General features: G+C 43.6%; 4 protein-coding genes across 4 annotated transcripts; 2 read left to right on the forward strand and 2 right to left on the reverse strand.

Annotated features, from left to right (window-relative positions):
- The first annotated feature begins 932 nt into the window (after positions 1–932).
- On the forward strand, positions 933–2,797 carry LOC130190214 (uncharacterized). The gene is made up of 6 exons (XM_056409518.1): positions 933–1,159; positions 1,595–1,737; positions 2,035–2,096; positions 2,209–2,322; positions 2,393–2,491; positions 2,575–2,797. The coding sequence occupies exons 1-6, from the start codon at positions 1,046–1,048 to the stop codon at positions 2,709–2,711; spliced, it is 669 nt and encodes a 222-aa protein (XP_056265493.1). The 5' UTR covers positions 933–1,045; the 3' UTR covers positions 2,712–2,797.
- A 1,855-nt stretch (positions 2,798–4,652) lies between these two features.
- Positions 4,653–11,630, reverse strand: LOC130190081 (cysteine-rich hydrophobic domain-containing protein 2). Its single transcript, XM_056409274.1, has 6 exons — positions 11,214–11,630; positions 8,730–8,784; positions 8,368–8,523; positions 8,183–8,239; positions 8,038–8,097; positions 4,653–7,181 (listed from the first exon to the last, which is right to left on the reverse strand). Exons 1-6 carry the CDS (start codon positions 11,606–11,608, stop codon positions 7,131–7,133), a joined length of 774 nt encoding a protein of 257 aa, XP_056265249.1. The 5' UTR covers positions 11,609–11,630; the 3' UTR covers positions 4,653–7,130.
- Positions 11,631–11,710: 80 nt separating this feature from the next.
- On the forward strand, positions 11,711–14,770 carry rhbdd2 (rhomboid domain containing 2). Its single transcript, XM_056409273.1, has one exon. The coding sequence runs from the start codon at positions 12,707–12,709 to the stop codon at positions 14,000–14,002; it is 1,296 nt and encodes a 431-aa protein (XP_056265248.1). The 5' UTR covers positions 11,711–12,706; the 3' UTR covers positions 14,003–14,770.
- Positions 14,771–14,865: 95 nt separating this feature from the next.
- LOC130190082 (OCIA domain-containing protein 1-like) lies at positions 14,866–17,976 on the reverse strand. The gene is made up of 8 exons (XM_056409275.1): positions 17,828–17,976; positions 17,554–17,638; positions 16,495–16,548; positions 16,345–16,392; positions 16,062–16,191; positions 15,790–15,959; positions 15,153–15,299; positions 14,866–15,044 (listed from the first exon to the last, which is right to left on the reverse strand). Exons 1-8 carry the CDS (start codon positions 17,879–17,881, stop codon positions 15,007–15,009), a joined length of 726 nt encoding a protein of 241 aa, XP_056265250.1. The 5' UTR covers positions 17,882–17,976; the 3' UTR covers positions 14,866–15,006.
- Between the last annotated feature and the right edge of the window lie 2,760 nt (positions 17,977–20,736).

A 20,736-nucleotide genomic window follows, 5' to 3' on the forward strand; every position in this document is an offset into this window, starting at 1 on the left:
CACGTGAGTCTTTCACAGAACATTTGTAACAAATCCTAATCTTAACATAATCTACCCATTTGGCATCAACAAAAAATGTATGTCCATTAGATCTCTAAAGGTTCTCGATACGATATTCTCAACATGGTCGGTCGGTCGGTCGGTACGTCACACTTCTGACCACTTGTAGCCTCCACTGCTGATCATCATCTCTGTTATATAAACCTGCAGGGGGGGAGCTTGCAAATACATGATATTTTTTTGGGAGGGGGTTTAACGTTGATTACACTAAATCAGGTAAGCAGAAGACGTTTTATACAGAAAAAGTACGTAGAAATGTTTTTCTTAGATTTTCTTACTTTGAAATGGGTCAAATTGACCCGCAACACAAGGAGGTTTAAAGCTGTAGTGGAGTAATATCTACCTCAGGAGAGAAAGTTGTCGACCAATGGCGTCGCCGTAGAGGCGCCCACCCTCCGGTCAACACTTAGCTCTGTTGGCTGCAAGCCGGCTTGTGGGGGCGTATTTGCTTTTTGTGACATTGCGCTGCTAAAGGGTTACGTTTTGTAAAGTAATTTGAACTGTTTCTTGTAAAGTAATTGAATGTTTTGTAAAAAGCCTCACGGACCAATTATCACTCCGAGCAATTTGTGTGTATTAAAACGTGTCTGGATACGATTTAAAAACCAAAAATCTTAAACCCTCAAGTAGTCGATGTGCAATGTGACTGCAGGGGCTTTATTTCTGATGGAAGTAAATTTCTTTGTGGTAATGCTACTTTTACTGGAATCCAAAATGTTTATGACAATTAGCACACCTGCTGTGCATAACAGCCTCGACTGTCCCATGTTATCGGATCACGGATCGGTGAGCTCCTCAAACTGCTCAAAGTCCCGTACCCTCCCCCTGACGACTGTTTGCTTTGTTCACATGGCTTCATAAAAGTAAATGTACTGGTGAGATGCGTCCACAGTTGATCTAAGACTCGTAGCAGGCAGCGAAGAGACTCATCCGAAGACCAGAAGAAGCGGAGAGCGGAGGCCCAGAAAGGAAAGCCGTCAAGAGGATGAGGAGGTGCGTTGCTGCTGTTGTGCTGCTGAGTCTCCTCTCGGGGGGGCTCTCTGCTCCTCTGAGCAGATGTGACAGTCTGGTGAAACCCATCACTCTCAGCAAAGAAGACGTGAGTGCACTTCTGCGTGACCTCTTTGACCTCTAGGGTTTCATTTCAACTCGGCAATAAAAATGTTAAACGTCTCCGGTTTTCATCCAAAGTAATTCAATGATGATGAATCCTGTTACCGCGCATGACTAAACTATTTCAGTGGAACCGGAACTCAAGTGTCGTGCTGTTGAAAGCTTAACAAAACAATGAGACTGACGATGAACAGAAGTTTCCTGCAGTGCCGTAACTCTTCTGTTCTTTCTGACTACATTTTTGAGTAATACCTCTAATATGGTCTCTTTATTGGACCGTGAACTCGTCTTCACATCCCACAGGTTTCTGGGCCTCCGAATTTATTTTCTTTTCAATTTTTTAAGCTTTAGGTTTCACTGGTCTAACTCCCCCCCCCCCCCCCCCCACAGGCTTAATAAATGTGTTCTCTGTGCTCTTCAGTTGCTGGGAAGGTGGCTGTACATCGGGGGGACCTCTAACCTCCCAGGATCTCGCTCTGTTATCCACCTGTTGACCAGCGTCTGGGTGAACTTCAATGCGACCGCCCAGAGCAATGTCCTCGAGCTCATCCAGAGCCAGAGAATGTAAACACCCCCAGCCACACTGTCACAGCGTGTCACCTTAAGCCAACATGTTTAGAGAGGAACTCATCTTTTTTTATAAGTAGACTTGTATCTTTGTTAATGAGATGCAGTATATTTGCACGACATAGTTTCGCTCTTGCCATATCTATTCACATTTCTTGGCACAAACAACAGCAGCAGCCCTCAAATGGGGAACATCAATACAGACCACATTACATAACGCTTCATTCTGCTCCTCTGGTTCCGGCTTACTAAAAAGTCCATGGTGGTGTAACGTTTGACTTTTTTTCTTGGCAGATTTGGCAAATGCTCCAGCATAACATTCAACATGGCCTTTGAAAACAGCACACTGTCGCTTGGTGAGCGGAGAAGAGCCACGATGCATCGGACAGATCCGTTAAGAGTGGACACCTGGGTTGGAAGCACATTGACGTGTGTGTGTGTGTGTTTGTGTTTTGTTTCCCCCTACAGAGCAACCGTTCCACCTCAAGGAAGTCTACCTGCCGACCAGCTGCTCCGACTGTCTGGTGGTCTACGAAGACGTCACCTTTGGCAAAGACGCTTTCACCAGCCTGATGCTCTTCAGTAAGGAACTCGCTCACCTGACATTGACCTGAACAAGCGTCTCCATCAACCCGCACACCTTTGTTCCCAGGCCGGAGACAGAGCGTCTCGCCGGATGTCGTGGAGGCGTTCAAGACCCAGGCGGAGTGCCTCCGGATGCTGACGCCCATCATGATTGACACAGATTACGGTGAGAAGTACTGAAACTATTTGTCTCCACACACTGACCCCAACGCAGAGCTGCTGTCTTATTTTTAATGTGCGTGCAAACAGAAATCTGCCCGGTCGACGCCTCGCCTACAGATGGGCTCAGCGGGATCCAAGCCGTCACCTCGCTGTTCGAGGCCACGATGGGAATCGGCGTTGGACTTGGACTCCTGGACTCTTTTTTTGATACGTTTGTGAACTGATTAGTTTTGTCATTTGTTTTGACGAAAACGTGTGGAATTTTTTTTCCCCTGATTTCCATAAATACAAAAATAAAAAGTAAATCATGTTTTATGGTTTTATTATAAGTAGTTGTAGATATTTGAAGAAGAAAAAAAGAAGATGTAAGAAAACAAAAGAAAAATAAATAGTGAGTGGGCAGCAACACATTGGTCTAGACTACAATAAACCGCAGGTACAGTAATTTTATACTAAAAGTATCAGTATTTATTGTGATAAAATATGATTTCTCAACTCAAAATGAGATTTTATTTAGATGAAACACAGATGTCTGCTACTTCTATGAATTCAATATCTGTCAAGGTACTTCATTACATGGATGACCTCCTAATTGCATCTCTACTTGTTTTGTTAGACCTTAGTGCTGCCGTCGACACCATTAACCATGACATCTTATTACAGAGACTGGATAGGTACCGCACTAAGTTGGTTTAAATCCTATTTATCAGATCAATCTCAATTTGTATTTGTAATGGATGACGCCTCGATGTCCACCAATGTTTATCACGGAGTTCCATAAGGCTCTGTGCTTGGACCAATTTTATTTACCTTATATATGATTCCTTTGAGCAATATTATCAGGAAACACTCTTTAAACTTTCATTCTTATGCAGATGATACTCAATTATATCTATCGATCAAACCAGAGGAGGCCAACCAGCTCACTAAAATTCAAGCATGTCTTAAAGACATAAAAACATGGATGACCTGCAAATTGTTGATGTTAAACTCAGACAAAACTGAAGTTATTCTACTCGGCCCGGAGCACCTCAGAGATCAATTATCTGGTGATGTGGTTTCTGTAGATGGCATTGCCCTGGCATCCAACACCACTGTAAATCATCTCGGGGTTATCTTTTATCGGGACTTGTCCTTTACCTCCCACCGGAAGCAAATCTCACGGACTGCATTTTTCCATCGATATAACATTTCAAAAATCTGGCACATTTTATACATACCATGATTTTTAATTCTAGGAGAATTCTGCCAGTAAAATACTAAACAAATACAGAATCAATGTCCCCACTCCCTCTTCTAAATCATAAGCAACTGGCTGCTGCTCAATTGGTCTGGCAGACAGCAGCAACAACCAGTGGAGGCGGCCTGTATGGCATTCATCGCTTTAATCCACTGAAAGGGCTTTTTACGATTATCACCATTACAACAACAACTATTGTCTCTAAGTACTTTGCATGGTTTCCTCCACAGTGGGCGGCAGGTACTTTTCCTGTTCCACCACTCGGTTCTGCCTCCTGAAACAAATCTCCCTCTGGTCGGGGTTGTTTTCAGCAACCCGCTTGATCTGAAACTACCTGACTTCCTCCACCCGGCTCACGAGATTCTAGACCCATCTCTCCAGCCTCGGGGCCGCTTGGTCGGCAGTTGCCTTTCCCTCTTATCACATGCACTGGATAAGAATACCGTCTTTCTTTGGTGCTGGAACATCCTGTGCATCCAAGGTTACCCTCTCGGCTAATGAAGCATTTTTCAGGACCATAATTTGTATATTTACCTAATAATTTTGTATGTTTTGGGTGCTCATGTTTCGATCTAAAAGGTTAGTTTTCTTTATTTAAACATATGGTTAAACCAACAGTCCAGTCCTCCTAATTAGTTGCTCTTTTAACCTCTCCCAGGAAGTATTTAATCTTTTCTGTGATTACGTTCTCTCAGCTTTTTTGCAGTGTGCACATACCCAAGGTCCCTCTTTTTGTGACAGTCATTACACCTCGAGAATATCCTGCTTCTGGACACCATAACTTCCATCCATTACCAAGAATAGAATCCAGTCGGCTTTGACTGGGTACTTCTAAAATTCCCCCTGACCCCGAATGACTGAGGAGTCCCCGTACAGACTTCAACAAGCAGAAAAACAATCAGTTGGAGAGAAAGATGCTCAGAGCCTTATTTATTGGTAGTTTATTACTGTACATCTGCACGAGTCATATGTACATGTATATTTATCTCCCTCGCACACACACAATTTAAGATTATATATATATATATTTATAGAAAGGACTAATTTTCTGTTTAGGGTTCAATCACAGTCTGAGATCTACGTAGAACATTTGCATCGGCACACCGTGCACACACGCGTACGCACACACACACACACGCCACAAGGATTTTCAGATGGCATGAAACAGACCATAATCAAAAATATAGAAAAGTGACTGACAAGCCAATAGGCAGCCCAGTGGTAATCAAGTGAGTGTGAGTCTTTTACAATGTAAACCAACACAATGTGTGTGGGTCCACGAACGTGTTCCCTTCACTATCTAAACAGGAAGACCACATTGTTGGTTGTCTCTGACTTTTTTCATGGGGCATTTGTCACTACAGATTATTCAAATTATGTGTGATCTGTGTTCTTGATCGCCAGCCCCCCCCCCCCCCCCCATACATATCCAACAGTGACATTTCCCAATCGTACTTGTGGGTGTTAGAAGTATAATCCCCTGAGTGTGACCCATACAATCACTGGAGCTGTGACCTAAAACAAAGAGGCTTTGTTCAATCTCAGTCTCTGGATGTTTTGAAATAATGTATATATATAAATCATGAGGTGTGCTGACTGAGTGCGAAAAGCTTATTATATGCCCTTTTTTTCAAACGTTTGTATGTTTTCATTAAACTGAGATGTGCTTTAGGATGCCTTCTATAACACGTTGACAGTTTTATGAAATAAGCACAGGCCTTTAAGACAAAGCAGCATTGTTAGCTAGGTAACTGAACTTGTAAAAACCTCGTGAGCGAAAGGTTTCTGACCGCCCGATGAACGCAAGTCCAAGACTCTGTATCTTTTTAGCTGTTTTTGGTCTCACCAACTTCCGAGGGAAATGTTTGACTCGTTAGCCGCTAAACGCTCCACCAGCTAGTTACTAACGGCAGTCAATTTGTCAGTTAATATTGAAACACTTGATTAGTGATCACATTCCTGATTTGGGAGTGGTCAGGTTTTAGTGCAGTTATCAAGCTAACTTCAGTAATCCTACGTCATGATCCAGAACCCCGGTGTTACCTAATGAAGAGGACCCAACTCTTCGTCACCCAAGACCTCTGAATGTAAATAGATTATTTCTGTGACGGAGGAACTTTTCTCAGAAGAGCCAAATGCTCAACGAGAAACCCTCCGATAAGTAAGCCACGGTCAGCAGGTCGGAACAGAGGCCATGTGAATGTTTTAAGGACCGATTGTGTGCTTTGGTGTTGACACATGAGCAGAAGGATAAACACGAAATAACCATGACATACGTTTGCAAAAGAAATATGAATAAAAAGAGAAATGGAGACCCATTTCATGAATGTGCAGACAAAATGCGCACTCATTTATAAATTACGACAACAAAAGTAACACAGATGGGTTATGGCAAAGAGATGCGTCAAAGAACAAACCGTAAAGCGCATCTCTTCCTGTCCGATTCGTCGCTTGTTTTTTTGCTTCGGTTTCTCTCACTGAGAAAGACACGCACACAGAAAACAAATACAGTGAAAAGCATCGACTGCCTCTCTTCACAAACAAAAACTAAGATACTAAAAAAATAATTCTAAAAAATAAAAAGGTGTCTACTCTTAATCACTAGTGGCTTTCTTTCCAGCTTAACTTGTTCCACTGCATCCGAGAACCAGTTGCTAGGTAGCCAGCCCATCATCTGGACACACACACACAAGGGTGTGTGATTGTCACTGGGTTAGAGGTGATGCACTGTAGAGTGTGCAGAGATGGGGGAAGGAGGCGACAGGGTGTCTGGTAGTTGGTAAGAGTGACGTTATAGAGTTCAGCCCCCCCCCCCACATGCACCTGTAAGACCAGTCTTTCCGCTAGAGTCCATTTAGATGACGGTTCCATTCGGAGTATGTTGCCTCCGCGGCCTCGAGAAAAGGATCCAGAGGGCCAAACCAACCGCTACAAAAGCACTGGGGTGTATTTTTTATTTTTTTTTGCAGGTGAAGTGTGCCCAGGGAGACAATCGGTAAGATGCGGCGGTGTTTTGTCCCATCATGGTCGGACTGTGCCATGTGCTTAGGTTAGGGGACATACAAGTGAAACAACTTCCAGTCGTAGCTCAAGTTCAAGAGTCCAGTTTCCAGCGTCGGTTCCAAACCCCCCCCCCTCACACACAACATCCCATAGGCTGGTGCTGGTTAGCAAGGCTCAACGGTGCCCAAACTCGCTCCGATAGGTTGCGGCTCGGGGAATTCGCTCCAAAAAACAAGGGTTGGTGGTGCTGGATTTGTCAACAAGGGTGGTGTACGTGTGAGAGAACGGGTCAAAGAGAGAAGAGGGGAGGAACGATGCTACCCTGTAAACGAAAACATTGGGGGATTTATTCGGGAGCTTGACAGCCTTTGTGTTCCGTTTAAGTTCAGCCGCAGTCGGGCTAGTCCGGTCTGAAGATGGGGATCTTAGGTAAGAACTCTATTAGGATTACCTGCAGGAGACGAGAGAAAAAGTGCCGTTACTGAGAGACAACATACAGATTTTTCAAGTGGTAAAGATTTTGCTCCAACCTTTCTCCCAAAGTAGCCATGATTTTTGTATCTCAAGTGGTATTGGGCCGTTGCACACCATGATATCAGATTGTTTTTAGCATCAATGTGATCAAGTCGGGTAGGGCGGTACCAAAGAAACATTGTGGTTTCATTCACAGTGTTGACATTTTACTTCTAAATCAACATTTGAATGGCACTGATGAGTTACAGTCAGTAAAGACAGTTGATTTAATAATAAATACATTTTAAAAAGACTACATTATTGCAAATAATTGAGGACATTGTATTCCTTTGGACAAACCTGCACATTTTAATTAATAGGTTATCACCCAACTGAGTAAGGATGTGTTTTAATCGACATTAGCAGGGTGTGGGGAAAAAAACAAATACAGACTCCTCGTTCATTTCTGAACTACATTTACATCCGGACGCAGAAGAATGTGTCATTAAGCCAAAAAGCAGAACCATAAATCTTTGTTACGATGCACTGTGCAGGCCACTGCGTTTCACAACGCACGTCACTGTAGATAACCAGCTATATGAATATTGTCATTCTGCTGGTAACCTTGCAACAGAAGACAAAATGATTCCTACTACTACAGCTACTCAAACCTTGCTGTACATTATCACACTATATCTTATTATTCCATTTGTACTATTTTTAACAGTTTATTTTGCACGTTTTGTATGCATTGCATTTTGTGCACCTCAGGAAGATGAGCGGCCGCTAAGGCGTCAGCTGATGGGGACCAAGTTAATCAACTAAACTATCATCCAACCACAACAGATACTTACGTATTCCATCATGTTGTTGGTTTCACACTTCCTTTTGCTCAGTCTCCAAAGCAAACACAACTGCAAACAGAGGTCAGATAACTAATCAATGACATGTCCTAACGGGGTACACTATTATTACACACACATATCCATTCATGCTCACCTTGTGGTAAAGTCTGCTGTTCTCCCACTCCAGAAGTTTCTCTATAGATCGTCTTGTCTGGAAGGCAACAGGGATATTAGATCAAAAAACTAAACATAAGATCACCACAATAACCTCTTCCTGAATCCCTGTGTTCATTTGGATTCTCTGAGATGTTGCCGGTGCAACATGGACATGTCTCTCACCCTCTTGCTGAGGCAGATGACGGGCCACAGACTGAAGCCCAGTGTGCAACAGCAGCAGAGGCAGCCGCACAGCAGCCACCGCACATTCACCGGCAGGGTCTTCCTCAGGCAGCTGTTCACACGGTTGATGCTGGCTTTGAACTCCTCCGGTGCCACCTGAGGGAGTGAACCCACACGGCACAGTTCGTATAGTCATGTGGAATGTTCTTGTAATTGTACACTAGTCTAATCGGAGGTGTGTACTGAGCAATTTATTTTCCTACAAAAATAATAGTTTTATCGTATGCCGGCTGGTGGCTAGGATACAAATTAAATGTGACATTTTGCCATAGATAATACGCATTCGTGAACGAGACACTCACCTTTCCTGTAAGTGCTGAAGGAAATTCGGACTCAAATTTGTTACTAAGCCCAAACCTGTGGGGGGAGAGGTAAACACAGGAGACATGCACGGTTTGAGAAATTGGCTTAAACAAAAACCAAAAGGCTTTACATTTAAAAGGCACTTATCAAAAGGTTAAACTACAAAGTCCAGCAGGTATCTCGGGTCGATTATTGTAATTCCATATGCATCAAAATACATTTCCTGAGATTTACCGTATTGTTTTGGATTGAGCTCCATAACACGTGCTCATTATTAGAATATCAGAACAAAATATGACAGATGGACCTAAAATCAAACTGGAAGTGATTGTCCCCAACTTCTGATAACATATTTCTCAGTTGTTTCTGGATCGCGTGACACAGCCTCAGGGATTGTGGTTTAAAAACGTCGACAGGGAGCGGTGAGGGGAAACAAAGCAGTAACTCAGTGTCGGCTACACAATAGGTTTGTCTGAGATGAACTTTGCCTCGTAGAGCACAGCATTGACAAAAAAGTCGAACATTTTTCAGCTGCCTTTAAAGGCATTCTTGAACAGGAAGTCAAAGAAATAGTTTCATCTTGTTAGATCCGGGCTACTTGTAGTTTACAGACCTCGTTCGTATTTATGTGTTTGTAAATATATATTTATGTAGCAATGTGCGTGTATCTGCATCCTTTGCTCTTTTTATGATAAACACGTTGCAGCTCACCCCTCACCCTGAACACAGGATCCCCCCAGGGTTGCGTCCCCTCCCCCCTGTCCCTGTACACACATGACTGTGTGTGTGGGTTCAGCTCACATCATCAATCAAGTTTTTGGATGACACAGTGGGGGTGGGGCTCCGACAACGACGAGAGGAGAAGCTACTGGAGGAAGTTGCTGATCTGTCACTCTGGTGCCGGGACAACAGCTCATCATGAATGTCACCAAAACTAAGGAGCTGATTGGGACTTTGGAGAGGGTACAACAACCAACACACTCACCACTCACTGGGGACTACTGGGGGACTGGTGAGAGGGTGGTATAGTATACCTAGGAGTCCATCCACATCACGGGATCTCTGTCATGGTCCAACAACACACTCCTGAAAGGCAAGGCAAAGCGCCCACTCCTCCACCTCAGGCAGGAGAGAGAGGAATCCCAATTTCCCTTCCTCTTCTTCTCTCCTGTCTGGAGCTGTGAGAGGCAGGAAGCATCACAGCCTGTTTTTTGGTGCTCCTCTGCTCAGGCTCTGCAGCAGAGGCAGAGTTGTTTGGCTGAGCGCACTACTGAACTACACTCCCACCACCCAGGACTTGTACACAGGGAGGGTGAGAACCCAGAGCCAGAGGATCAGAAGGATCTCACCACCCACACACTACAACAGTTTGCTGCTTGTCTGCAGGCAGGCGCCTCAGTCACAGGCGTAGTGGAGAGAGAAGACTGAGAGTTTCTTTCCTTTCAGGCCTCAGGTCAGGCCTCTCCGACCTCACCACCACCCCCCACCCCCCACCACACACCCACACACCACACACACACACACACACACACACACACGCACACACACACACATTGTTTTTTATTGTAAATAGTGTGTGTGTTTTCCTTGTTGTCATTGCACTTATTGCCTGCCTTGAACCATTCCCTGTGTTCACTGTGTGTGTATAAAACAAATAAACTCTTGAATCTTGATCTTGAGCTCGTTTCGATATGTGAAGTATTCCAACTACACAGACGAATAGGATTTTCTCCCAAACGTGGTGTTTGTTGTGAAATCTAAGAACCAATCAGCTTTTTTTTATCTAGCGACAGCCAGGCGTTTCCCATCATGCATTTGGGTCATGCAGTCGACGGAGAGCTACTGCAGCGCCTGGCTCCAAAAACTGCAGTTTATCGTGGACCACGTGTGCATGATGTCAGAGCAAGTCGGACACACATCTAACCAGCATGCATTGTGCGCAGGACTGGCTCCTCTTGAGCGACCCGACCAGACACAACAACAACTTCCTGCTGCCACAACAACTTTGTGTTCATATTTGACCTGTCTGCTTGTTTACTAAATACAATTTAGTATTTTAAGAGCAAGTCATCAATATCTAATTAATGCGCACTCGCTGGGAATCACACAGATAATATATAATAATATAATACAAACACATTCTACCTCTTTAAAATCTACTTCCGAGTCTCAACTCTAATTCTGGGCTCGAGTCCTGAAAGAGTGGAACAAAAAGGGGGATGAACTATAAACTATTTAACCAGCAGTGATCACAGCAAACCGACTTGAACACTAAAAGGTGACCGAATCACGTCATAGACAATGTGCATCATTATATCTCAGGCAAAATAAGAAGCCACTCCTCGCAGGAGTGAGCTCGCTGCTAACTCAGTAGCTCAGCTTGGTCACCAGCTAACCCAACTAGCGGGCAGTTTGTCCGCTGCTCGTTTAACGGCCCCGGTTGTCGCCTCTTCCGGTGTCTGGAAGTGTTGCCGGTCGCTTACACAGTGACGTGGCCGGACCCTCGCACCACAACCGGGTCCGGAGCGTACTTTAGGAGCTGCTCCTCCGCGGCCCTGTCCTCGTCCTCCTCTTCCTCGTCCTCCTCTTCGTAGATCTCGTCAAAGTCCTCCATCATCGCACGACTCGGCCTCGCGCTCCCCGGGAGAGACACCGGGACAGACACGATGCCGACGACACAGCGAAACTTTACCCCAGAAAAAGGAAGCACAAGTGGAAACGCCAAGAGCAACAACTGTAAAAAAAGATCAACCGTCCCGGAGACGGTACAGTTCACATCGTTCAGCCAGCTCCGGAGCAAAACATCAACATCCGCCGCCGCCGCAGTCCGACACCGGAAATGGGACAGACGTGCTAAAGTTTGATTTTTAATTATCATTATTTTCAACGAAAATTAAATATTAATGCTTTTATACCATGAAGAATGTCATGTTTGTGTTACACTTCAAATGTGTTGCTTGGTTTCTTTGACCCCAGCAGATGCAATACATAATATACCGATACGGCACTAATATGGAACAATGCTGAATTAACAGTTTAAAAGCAATTGCAATCTTAATTTTACTTAATTAAAGCACTGTCCATAAATATTATCAACAAAGTTGACCTAAAGTGTCAAAATAAAGTCCCTTTTATATGTGGTGTAATTATATTTCTGTATTATATTATTGGTTGTTTCGTTAAAAGAATGCAAAATGTTACTCTGAATCGTAGAGGATGAGAATTTTAACGTAGAATCAATTGGAAATAATAATAAATAAAATTCAATAAGTAAAATACATATACCTTAAATTATCCTCAAGTACAGCACTTGAGTAAATGTTTTAGTTACTTCTCACCACGGATGCAGCCCCCAAGTAGTTGGATTGAATACTGCACTACATTGTCATACATTGATAACAGCGACATTAATACAATTAGTGATGCGGAAATAAAAACAATTAGGTTAGTTTTAAAGGATGAACAAAACTGGAAGTTTGACACATTTTCCTTCAAAGTACGACATCAACGTTGTCAATAAGTTACATTCAGCCTGCAGTTTAACTCCTTATGCTATGGATATCGGATGTTTGCATTCCTGATACACACAGCTTAGATTATTTAATTTCCTCCGCAGTTACGTTGAACTTTTAGTCAAAATGTGCCGCTATTCGCCAATGCCCGTTTTATTCTGAAAGTTTTGTTTGTTTGTAAAACACTTCCGGATAACCTGGTTCTTCAACAAACCCAAACTAGCTAAGCGCTTACTTTTGAGAGCCGCGACTGGACAACGTCAAAAGTTAACTGATGCACTTAAACCTTCTAGTAATCCATCATGGCATAAATCAGATCGAGAGAACCGGAAACGTCGACTGAATGCAAAGCGGTGTGGACCTGACAGTAGCGCTTCTTCCTGTTTCGTGCTAAGACAATTCACCGGCAGGTGAACTTTTTCCTCCGCTTACTCAGCGTCGGACGTCCGGAGTTGTTTCGCAAGATGACGCGAACAGATTACTTTAAAATGATCTTTCAAGTGTTCAAAGACTCGGTTCCCGTCGTCACGAGCGGGATTCTGACCGTGGTTTTTCTGTCGTGCGTTTTGTTCGGCGTCCAAATGTATTTCAACTTCCCTCTGGGGGTCCTCAGCGTCGGGGCCACCGTGTTTCAGAACGGACACCTCCACCGGCTGGTGACGTACCCCTTCTACCACCAGACCTCCGCCCAGCTTCTCCTGAACGTCACCGCGTTGGTGTTCCTCAGCGGCAGTTTGGAGAAAGGGGTCGGCACGGTGCGCTTCCTGTTCTCGTTCTTCCTGCTGTCGACCACCACTGGCTTGTTCTACAGCTTCCTGGATCTTCTGCAAAGTGACGGCGGCCAGAGTCCCGCCGAGGGGCTGGTTCCCGTGACCCTGGCATGCGTGGCTCTCACCACCATGCACACCAAAATGACCAAAGGATTCCTGTGCGGAGTCACCTTCCCCACCATGGCCCTCCCTTGGTTGCTCCTCATCGTCACCACGGTCCTGGTTCCCCACAGTGTGCTCCCCTGTAACATCGTGGGCATCCTGGTCGGGTGGCTGTATGGCAAAGGGTGGCCGTCTCTTCTGAACATGTCGGAGGCCAGGGCGGGCGCTCTGGAGAAGACGGCGCCTTTTCGGTGGTTGAGGCGCATCAGAGGAGTGATGTTTGTCTCTGCTTCCGTAGAGGAGAGGAGGAAGACCCTCCTTCCACATATCAATCCAACACCCGGGTCCTACCCGGTTCAGGCTTACGCTCCATCGTCCAGCGTTAGCACTGCCAACAACCGGGCCGATATTTACGAAGGCTGGCCGAAATCGACCAGTGCTTTGTCCGGTCCCACGCCGCCTATCAACCCTCACAGGCATGGCTCCCCGCATAGCTCTGGGCACAGTCAAGGGCATCCTTTAGAGCAGAGTTTTGGCCAAAGCTGCAACCACAACCATAGTGATGGTCATGGTCACAGTCACAACCATAGTGATGGTCACAGTCACAACCATATTGATGGTCACGGTCACAACCATAGTGATGGTCATGGTCACAACCATATTGATGGTCACGGTCACAACCATAGTGATGGTCACGGTCACAACCATAGTGATGGTCACAGTCACAACCATAGTGATGGTCACAGTCACAACCATAGTGATGGTCATAGTCATGGGTACGACCATAGTGATGGGCATGCTCATAGTCATGGTGATGGTCATGGGCATAGTCATGGTGATGGTCATGGGCATAGTCATGGTGATGGTCATGGCCATAGTCATGGTTAAATAGGATTGCCAATCCTATATTTTTCACATGTGGGCCCTTGAGTTGTCTGAAATGTCAAACGCTTGGACTTTAAAGCTGACTTTGCTCGTAGGCTTCTAGCGTTGGCCTGGATGTAGTATATTTTTTATTCTCAGTGTTTAGGTGTTACAGCTGACTTTTGTAAATACATTTCTTTTGTACACATTTCCCCATGTTTCTACAAATAAAGCATGGTGGGCAAAACATAAAACATCGATATTTTTTTTTTATCTGGCTGCTCAGGGAATGATGCAACACGCACAGAATGGATGTCATAGAACTGTCATCTAGTTTGATAGATTTTCTAGCTGTGGCTTAACTCTTGCTTCCATCATCAGCTCTAAAAAGAAAGGGGGAAAACGACTGCTAAATCTAAAATCAATGATGGCATTAACCAGCCATGAGCCGGCTCACTTCTTCCTAATTTCTAATACATGTTTTGGTTGTTCCCGGGTAGCGTCATTGACTCGATTGATATTATACCCTGATAGCAGGATGTACACCAATACAACAATCTAAATGGAATCACAACAATCATACAACAGTTTATTTAAAAGCAACAACCTCTGTGCATGTATGAAAATATAGAAATACTGTCTGACAGTTTGTTTTTCTTCGGAAAAAATTAATAAATCAATGACAATGTTAAAAGGTCTTACATATACATCTTACCCCCCTCCAACATTGAAAAGAAAATGTGTATGTAATTGGTATTAAGTAGATAATACCCAAGCAGCACTATCTTGCAAGCATTCAAGCTGAAAATGTGGCTTCAATGTTATGTTTTAAATATATTGTGTGTTTTAGAAGAATGAAAAAGATAATCAATGCATTACAATCAAAGCACAGAGAGAGACTGTTTTAATCGGCATGTAGTTTGGTTTAATTGACTTGTGCAAATACATATAGCACAGACTCATACAACTTCTTGTCACTTCTGAGTCCCACTGGAGCAAAATGGCCAGTGTGTATTCCAAATAGTGACTCATTCCTCCCAGGTGTCCCCGTAGATGTTTTTCTTCTCTGTAACATGAAAGAAAAGCAGGAAGAGTTTAGTCACTGGCAGGCATCAGATGCACTTGAATATAACCTTCCGACGCAGTTTCCCACATCACTGCAGTGGAATCTTACGGTGTGTATTGTTCCTCCCCGGCTCCTTCTCGGGTACCGTTTTGAGCAGCGTCTCGGCCTTCTGAGTGAGCGTGACCTCGTAGTTCTCTCTGTTCTTGAGCCTCAAGTCTTCGTAGAGGGTGGCCTTCTTCCTGGGCGTGTCTTCCACTGACAGTGGTGGGGGACATGGAAAGGGGACAAAGAGAGTTATCTGGGGGAAGTTGACAGAGAAGTTCCTCAATTTATGGGGAGTACATGTTAAATGTTTGATTTCAGAAGTTAAACAAATGAAATAAAGTATGCATGTCCAAATCCATTTTGTTATTTTACTTGACTTAAATAACAATTTATATTCAAAAATGTATACACAAATCTCAATGTCAACATTGAGATATGAAATGAAAATATCAGTTATTGCTGGACTGGAAAAAATATATATATATTTATATTCCGGGAATTGCTCCATTGTTAGCCGTATTAATGCTTTATAACTAGCAAAAGCTTGACTTGCATCACGAACGACAGTTTTAACAATTATAGTACTGATTAAAGGTAGTTGCTGTCAACGGTGAGGCAGGCCGGAAACATCGCTTTTGTTTATTTGCATTTGTACAACAGATGGTCGTCATTGTATTGTATTTGAAAAAAAAAAGCATACAGTCGTCTAGAGTGGCGAAGTCATCTCTGCCCATTGGCGACTCTGCGTTGTATTCATATTCATTATTTCTGGTGTTGGCGGGCATCTGTTTGGTGTCTTCCACTGGCTGGAACATTGTGTCAAATGACGGGGTGTCTGGGTCATCCATCTCTGACTGAGGACCTTTGGAACTGGGGGTCGGGGGCCGAGACAGAAAAAGGGTCAGCGAGTCGTCATTGGATTAAAACAAATAGGACCACAATCGTGTGTGTGTGTGTTTGTGTGTCACTCACAGTTGTGTAGGCATTCCTGTCCTCTGTTTGAGGGCGTCTCCCAGTGGAGAGTTCTCCAGCCTCTTGAACTTCTCCTGGCAGGTCTTCATGTACGACATTTTCCCCGCCAGGTAGCCACAGAAGCCAGCGACTGGAGAGACACAATCAAAGGTATCAATATCTCATATTTTAATACCCCCGCCGCATTGACCGTATTAAATATATTTAATTTCAGCTCGGGGCAGGTGATTTTCCTCACTGTAGCTAAATTGTAAAAAAAAATATATTTAAATGCAGAACTCACAGGCCACTTTAGGTAGAGATCCAAACCTCGGAGATGCAGACAGAATCCCTGCAAATAAACAAAGCAGGTGTCTATTTATAGTACAACGGTCTGTGTTCGTGTTCATTACACAGATATGTTTCCGACTTCTCCACAGTAGACAGAAGTTACCTTTGGCCACTAGGGCCTGAGTGATGGCCACGCCGACCAAAGAGAAGGGCACCGCTGTGAAAGAAGCACGTCACAGTCACAACTTAAACATCAACGTTCCCATCTTCTAGCTGACATATTTAGGCCACGTTTACACATAGCCGGGTATTTACAGAAACGAATATTTCTGCCCCTCCGTTTTCAAAAATAACGTCGTACACACAAGGTCGTTTTCAAAAAAGTTTCTGTTTATATGAACCCGCATAAATACGCCCCCGGGCGCCGTCATAACTATGCCAAACCTGTAGTCGGCAGTGTAACGAGAAGGATAAAGACATGCAAACCAATCAGAATTCTCAAGACCCGAGACCTCCGAGGAGTATCCTCATGTCAAGGAGGAAATAACTCGGGCGCACCTGACAACGAAAATGAAGGCAGTCGACACTGGACGTAGGAGCCAGTGTTGCCAGGTCCGCGGTTTCCCCGCAGAATTGGGCTACTTTTGAAGTGTTGCCGCGGGTTGAATTTTTTGTCCGCTGGTTCGGGTAGACCTATTTTGCATGCAAATTACATGAATATCTTTAAATAAAAATCCATATTTTAAATGAAATAATTTATTTATACACAAATCCTACCAAACTGACTCCAGATCAGCACGTACACACATTGGACACGTCTACATACACACTTTAAAAGCAGTGTATATGGTTTGGCACGGGCATATTTTGAGTTCTGATATTGGGCTGGTTTTGTCAGACCTGGCAACCCTGGTAGGAGCGGCCAAACTAACTGTAAACATAGGACGATCACATGACGTGAAGCATTTCTAGTCGCATACTGTGACGTTTGACAACCTAAAACTCCGTTTGACCTAGTTCACACGCAAACACAAAAACGGAGTTTTCAGAAATCTCCACTTTGAACCAAAGTTTTTAGAAATGATCGTTTTCCGTGATAAAACCTCCGTTTTTGTGTAAATGAAAGGCCAAAACGCATGAAAATATATGCGTTTTCCCATCGTGTAAACGGGGTCTTAGTCTGACCCGTGTGTATGTGTATGTGTGAAAGACGGAAACTTACACCTGTACCAAAAGCTCTCCTGGTTGCACTCTTTGAATACCCTCTTCTCTTCTTCTGTGGGGATGTACTCGATGCCCACTGGCGACTGCAGATGAAAACACACAACCCACACGCAACACCGGCGTTAACATTAATTCCGTGAGCTAATTAGCAGGACTGTCTGTGCGGCTTGTCAAACAGTCTGGGTTTAACCAGCAGGCAACAAAAGCCTCAGCAGTTCATCTTAAATTGAAGCTAGCTAACGCGTTAGCGTCCCCTAAGGTGTGTATTTTACCTGAGCCCCCACGTGCTGCCGCTCCGTTGTGAAGCCAGTGGTGGCGGACGACATGTCGACGGTCGTGCTTGTGCAAACTTAAGCGTTCAGAGCACGAGAAGTAGCAACTCGGCGACCTGACTTCTTCTGTTTGGTACAATGTCATTACTCCAGCGAGCGCTGGATAACCCGGAAGTAAAACAAAAAGAGAGTTACATTTGTGGATTAACTGATGTGTTGTTGTTGTTGTTGTTGTTGTTATATTACGTATTACATAAATACATATCACACATGCTAGTTTACTAAATCCTCAAAGAGTAAATCAGTCGTGATTGAAACTGGTCTTTTATTTTGAAAAATCAAGCGAAGGTATTAAAATGCTGAGCTACGCCCCCTCGTGGTAATTATTTGACATTTTTATATATTCCAGCAGGAGTTGTCGTATCAGTCGCAATAGCGTACCACATAATACCCTAAGGCTATTACATTGTATTAGATAACTTATATCACTATATGATAATTTATAAAAACGGTTATTATTATTTTGTGATATGTTATATTATAATACCTTATTACTGCTGTATTATTCTTATTTTTGTGTTTTCATATATATGATATATATATTGTTTTTTCATAATGTAATATATGCTAAATTATGGTAGTATTATTTTTCAGCTGTATGATGAATTTCATAGAAATGTTACTAGATAAAGTGCACGCATTATAAATAACATTATACTTATATATATTTTTATTTATATTGCATTTATTATTCACACTTCCACCTATAGAGCTATCCTGATACTAAATGCAAAAATCTCTGGTGTTGTAATGTATATGTTGTCTATTCGATGCCATCACACCCACTTTATATTATTTAAGTAAGTAAATCATGTTCCTTACTTCCTAGCTGGTTGCTGTGCTGCTCTAATGTAATAATTGCTTTACTTTACATCGGTTGTGTGTCCAAATAGTATTAATCCATGTTTTTTTTTATGTCAAGAAGTTACCAGTAACAGTACAATGTTGTAATGGCGTTAAGCGGTGCCTAGGAGATGCTGTTGCACTTGCACAATATATGACAAAGAAGACTTTGATTGCCTCTTATACTGTATGTGGTCGCATAATGTACAAACAATTTTGTAAAAGTTTGTTGCTAGTACTGAAAACATGTTAAATCTGGAGTACAGATAATAGAGGGATAGAACACATTTTTTAAACCAGAGCAGATCTAGAGAGGAAGAGACATGAGGGAGAAGAAAAGTGGCTCGGTCACAATCAATTGGCTAACATTCATTAATGAAAAATAGAGGGGATCATTTTCCATTCATTGTCCCAGTTATTAGCCATTCGGTTTTACTGGCAACATGGCATGACGGGAAGTGTCGGGCCAAAAATATATGTGTGTCTGATCTGTGCCGGTGGGCATCAGGAGGGTGTTGGGTGTTCATTCTAGTCCTTAAGCCACACCACCACATCAGGGCATTTTGGCCAATCACAGCAGCACAAGGGGAGCAGTTTGCTCCGTCAGTGATCCAATGGGCACTTGGCTGCATTGGCTCACCGAGGGGCACCTGTGACGATCAGTTGAGTCATTGTGGGGTCACTTGAACTAACCAAATGAACACTTGGGCCACTCAGGTACGCCTTATAATGAATTGCATTTTTGGTGCCTCGGCGTACCTAATATACTGGCAACTATGTATATAATAAGGCGGAAATCAAGCATGGAGGTTTTTCATTACGACCCCCTGGATTCATTATTTTCAACAAAGGACATGTGTGTCCCACAGAGAAAAAGGTGAATGGAAGCTGTCAAAGATGACGTCCTCACCTCACTGTTCGGTCACAACTTCCATGGAAACTCAAGGACTCAGTGTGGCCTCGGCTGTCTTTCTCTCCTCTAAGTTCTCTCGGCCATCATTAACAGTTGTTTGGGCCTAAACGTGGGTCATTGACATGTTGAAGTATTGAACAATGCGTAGCTGTTTTAAAAGAATCAATAGATTCTACCAAAGAATATTCTCATTGTGTGCCAAAAATAGACCACAGCCACATCCGCAAACTCTGTAGGGCACAGTGCACATCCGGCAACCCCACCCCCATGTGGTCTATCTGTTAGTGGGCTAAACCTTGTCCAGGGGAGCCTTCATCTCTGCCACTGGTCCACCGGCCGGAGCTATCATTAAGTAGAGTTTTGTTTCTTTCTTTAAAGGCAATGCAGGATATTTGTATTATTATTACTGGGACAGGGATGTCGTATGTGTACAGATTGTAAAGCCCTCTGAGGCAAATTTGTAATTTGTGATATTGGGCTATACAAAATAAACTGAATTGAATTGAATTATTTTGAAATGGATAGACATATTTGGACAAAGCAAATTGGTATGACAATAGAACCATATAAGAATCTGAAACGTAAAACCAGCATGGTGTTTAGGTAAGTTACACAGGTCAGTAACAGCAGGTGCAGGTGCAGTTGTAGGTTTAGGTATAGGTGACTGTCACTACATAGACACCACAGACTCAAAACATATCAGCTACCAAGTGAGTTGGATTGTGACACATCTCGCAAGCGAGATAACAACAGTGTCAGGGTAAAAATAATCGAAGTTTGTAAGGTGTGCTTATCTATGAGGCGGAAGTGTCCCCGGTGATGTGAACGGTGCACATCACACTATCCACCGCCCTACCCCCACCCCCACCTCAACCACCTCTACCTTCCACTCCACCTGCGTAGACGAATCATTCCTAAACCTGCAGCTCAGGTGAGCTCAGCACACACAGGGAGCATGGACTCGCGCCGCCTGTCACAGGTGAGGACAAGAGTTCTGTTCTATTCTCATTTCTGTCGATCCTTTTTGTTTTTTAACGTTGTAACTTGGAGACGGGAGGGGATTTACATTTTGTATCATTATACTTTAAATAAT

This window comes from Pseudoliparis swirei, chromosome 24 (genome assembly GCF_029220125.1).
Source record: "Pseudoliparis swirei isolate HS2019 ecotype Mariana Trench chromosome 24, NWPU_hadal_v1, whole genome shotgun sequence".
NCBI classification, from domain to species: domain Eukaryota; kingdom Metazoa; phylum Chordata; class Actinopteri; order Perciformes; family Liparidae; genus Pseudoliparis; species Pseudoliparis swirei.

Coding starts and splice junctions, on each gene's coding strand:
- LOC130190214 (XM_056409518.1), top strand. CDS start 1,046: ATGAGGAGGTGCGTTGCTGCTGTTGTGCTGCTGAGTCTCCTCTCGGGG. Junction 2,323..2,392: donor CACCAGCCTGATGCTCTTCA/GTAAGGAACTCG, acceptor CTTTGTTCCCAG/GCCGGAGACAGAGCGTCTCG. Junction 2,492..2,574: donor CATGATTGACACAGATTACG/GTGAGAAGTACT, acceptor GCGTGCAAACAG/AAATCTGCCCGGTCGACGCC.
- LOC130190081 (XM_056409274.1), bottom strand. CDS start 11,608: ATGATAATTAAAAATCAAACTTTAGCACGTCTGTCCCATTTCCGGTGT. Junction 8,098..8,182: donor ACAGCAGACTTTACCACAAG/GTGAGCATGAAT, acceptor CTCTGTTTGCAG/TTGTGTTTGCTTTGGAGACT. Junction 7,182..8,037: donor CCAACAACATGATGGAATAC/GTAAGTATCTGT, acceptor CGTCTCCTGCAG/GTAATCCTAATAGAGTTCTT.
- rhbdd2 (XM_056409273.1), top strand. CDS start 12,707: ATGACGCGAACAGATTACTTTAAAATGATCTTTCAAGTGTTCAAAGAC.
- LOC130190082 (XM_056409275.1), bottom strand. CDS start 17,881: ATGTCGTCCGCCACCACTGGCTTCACAACGGAGCGGCAGCACGTGGGG. Junction 17,639..17,827: donor GGCAGCACGTGGGGGCTCAG/GTAAAATACACA, acceptor TTTCATCTGCAG/TCGCCAGTGGGCATCGAGTA. Junction 15,960..16,061: donor ACAGGAATGCCTACACAACT/GTGAGTGACACA, acceptor CCCGACCCCCAG/TTCCAAAGGTCCTCAGTCAG.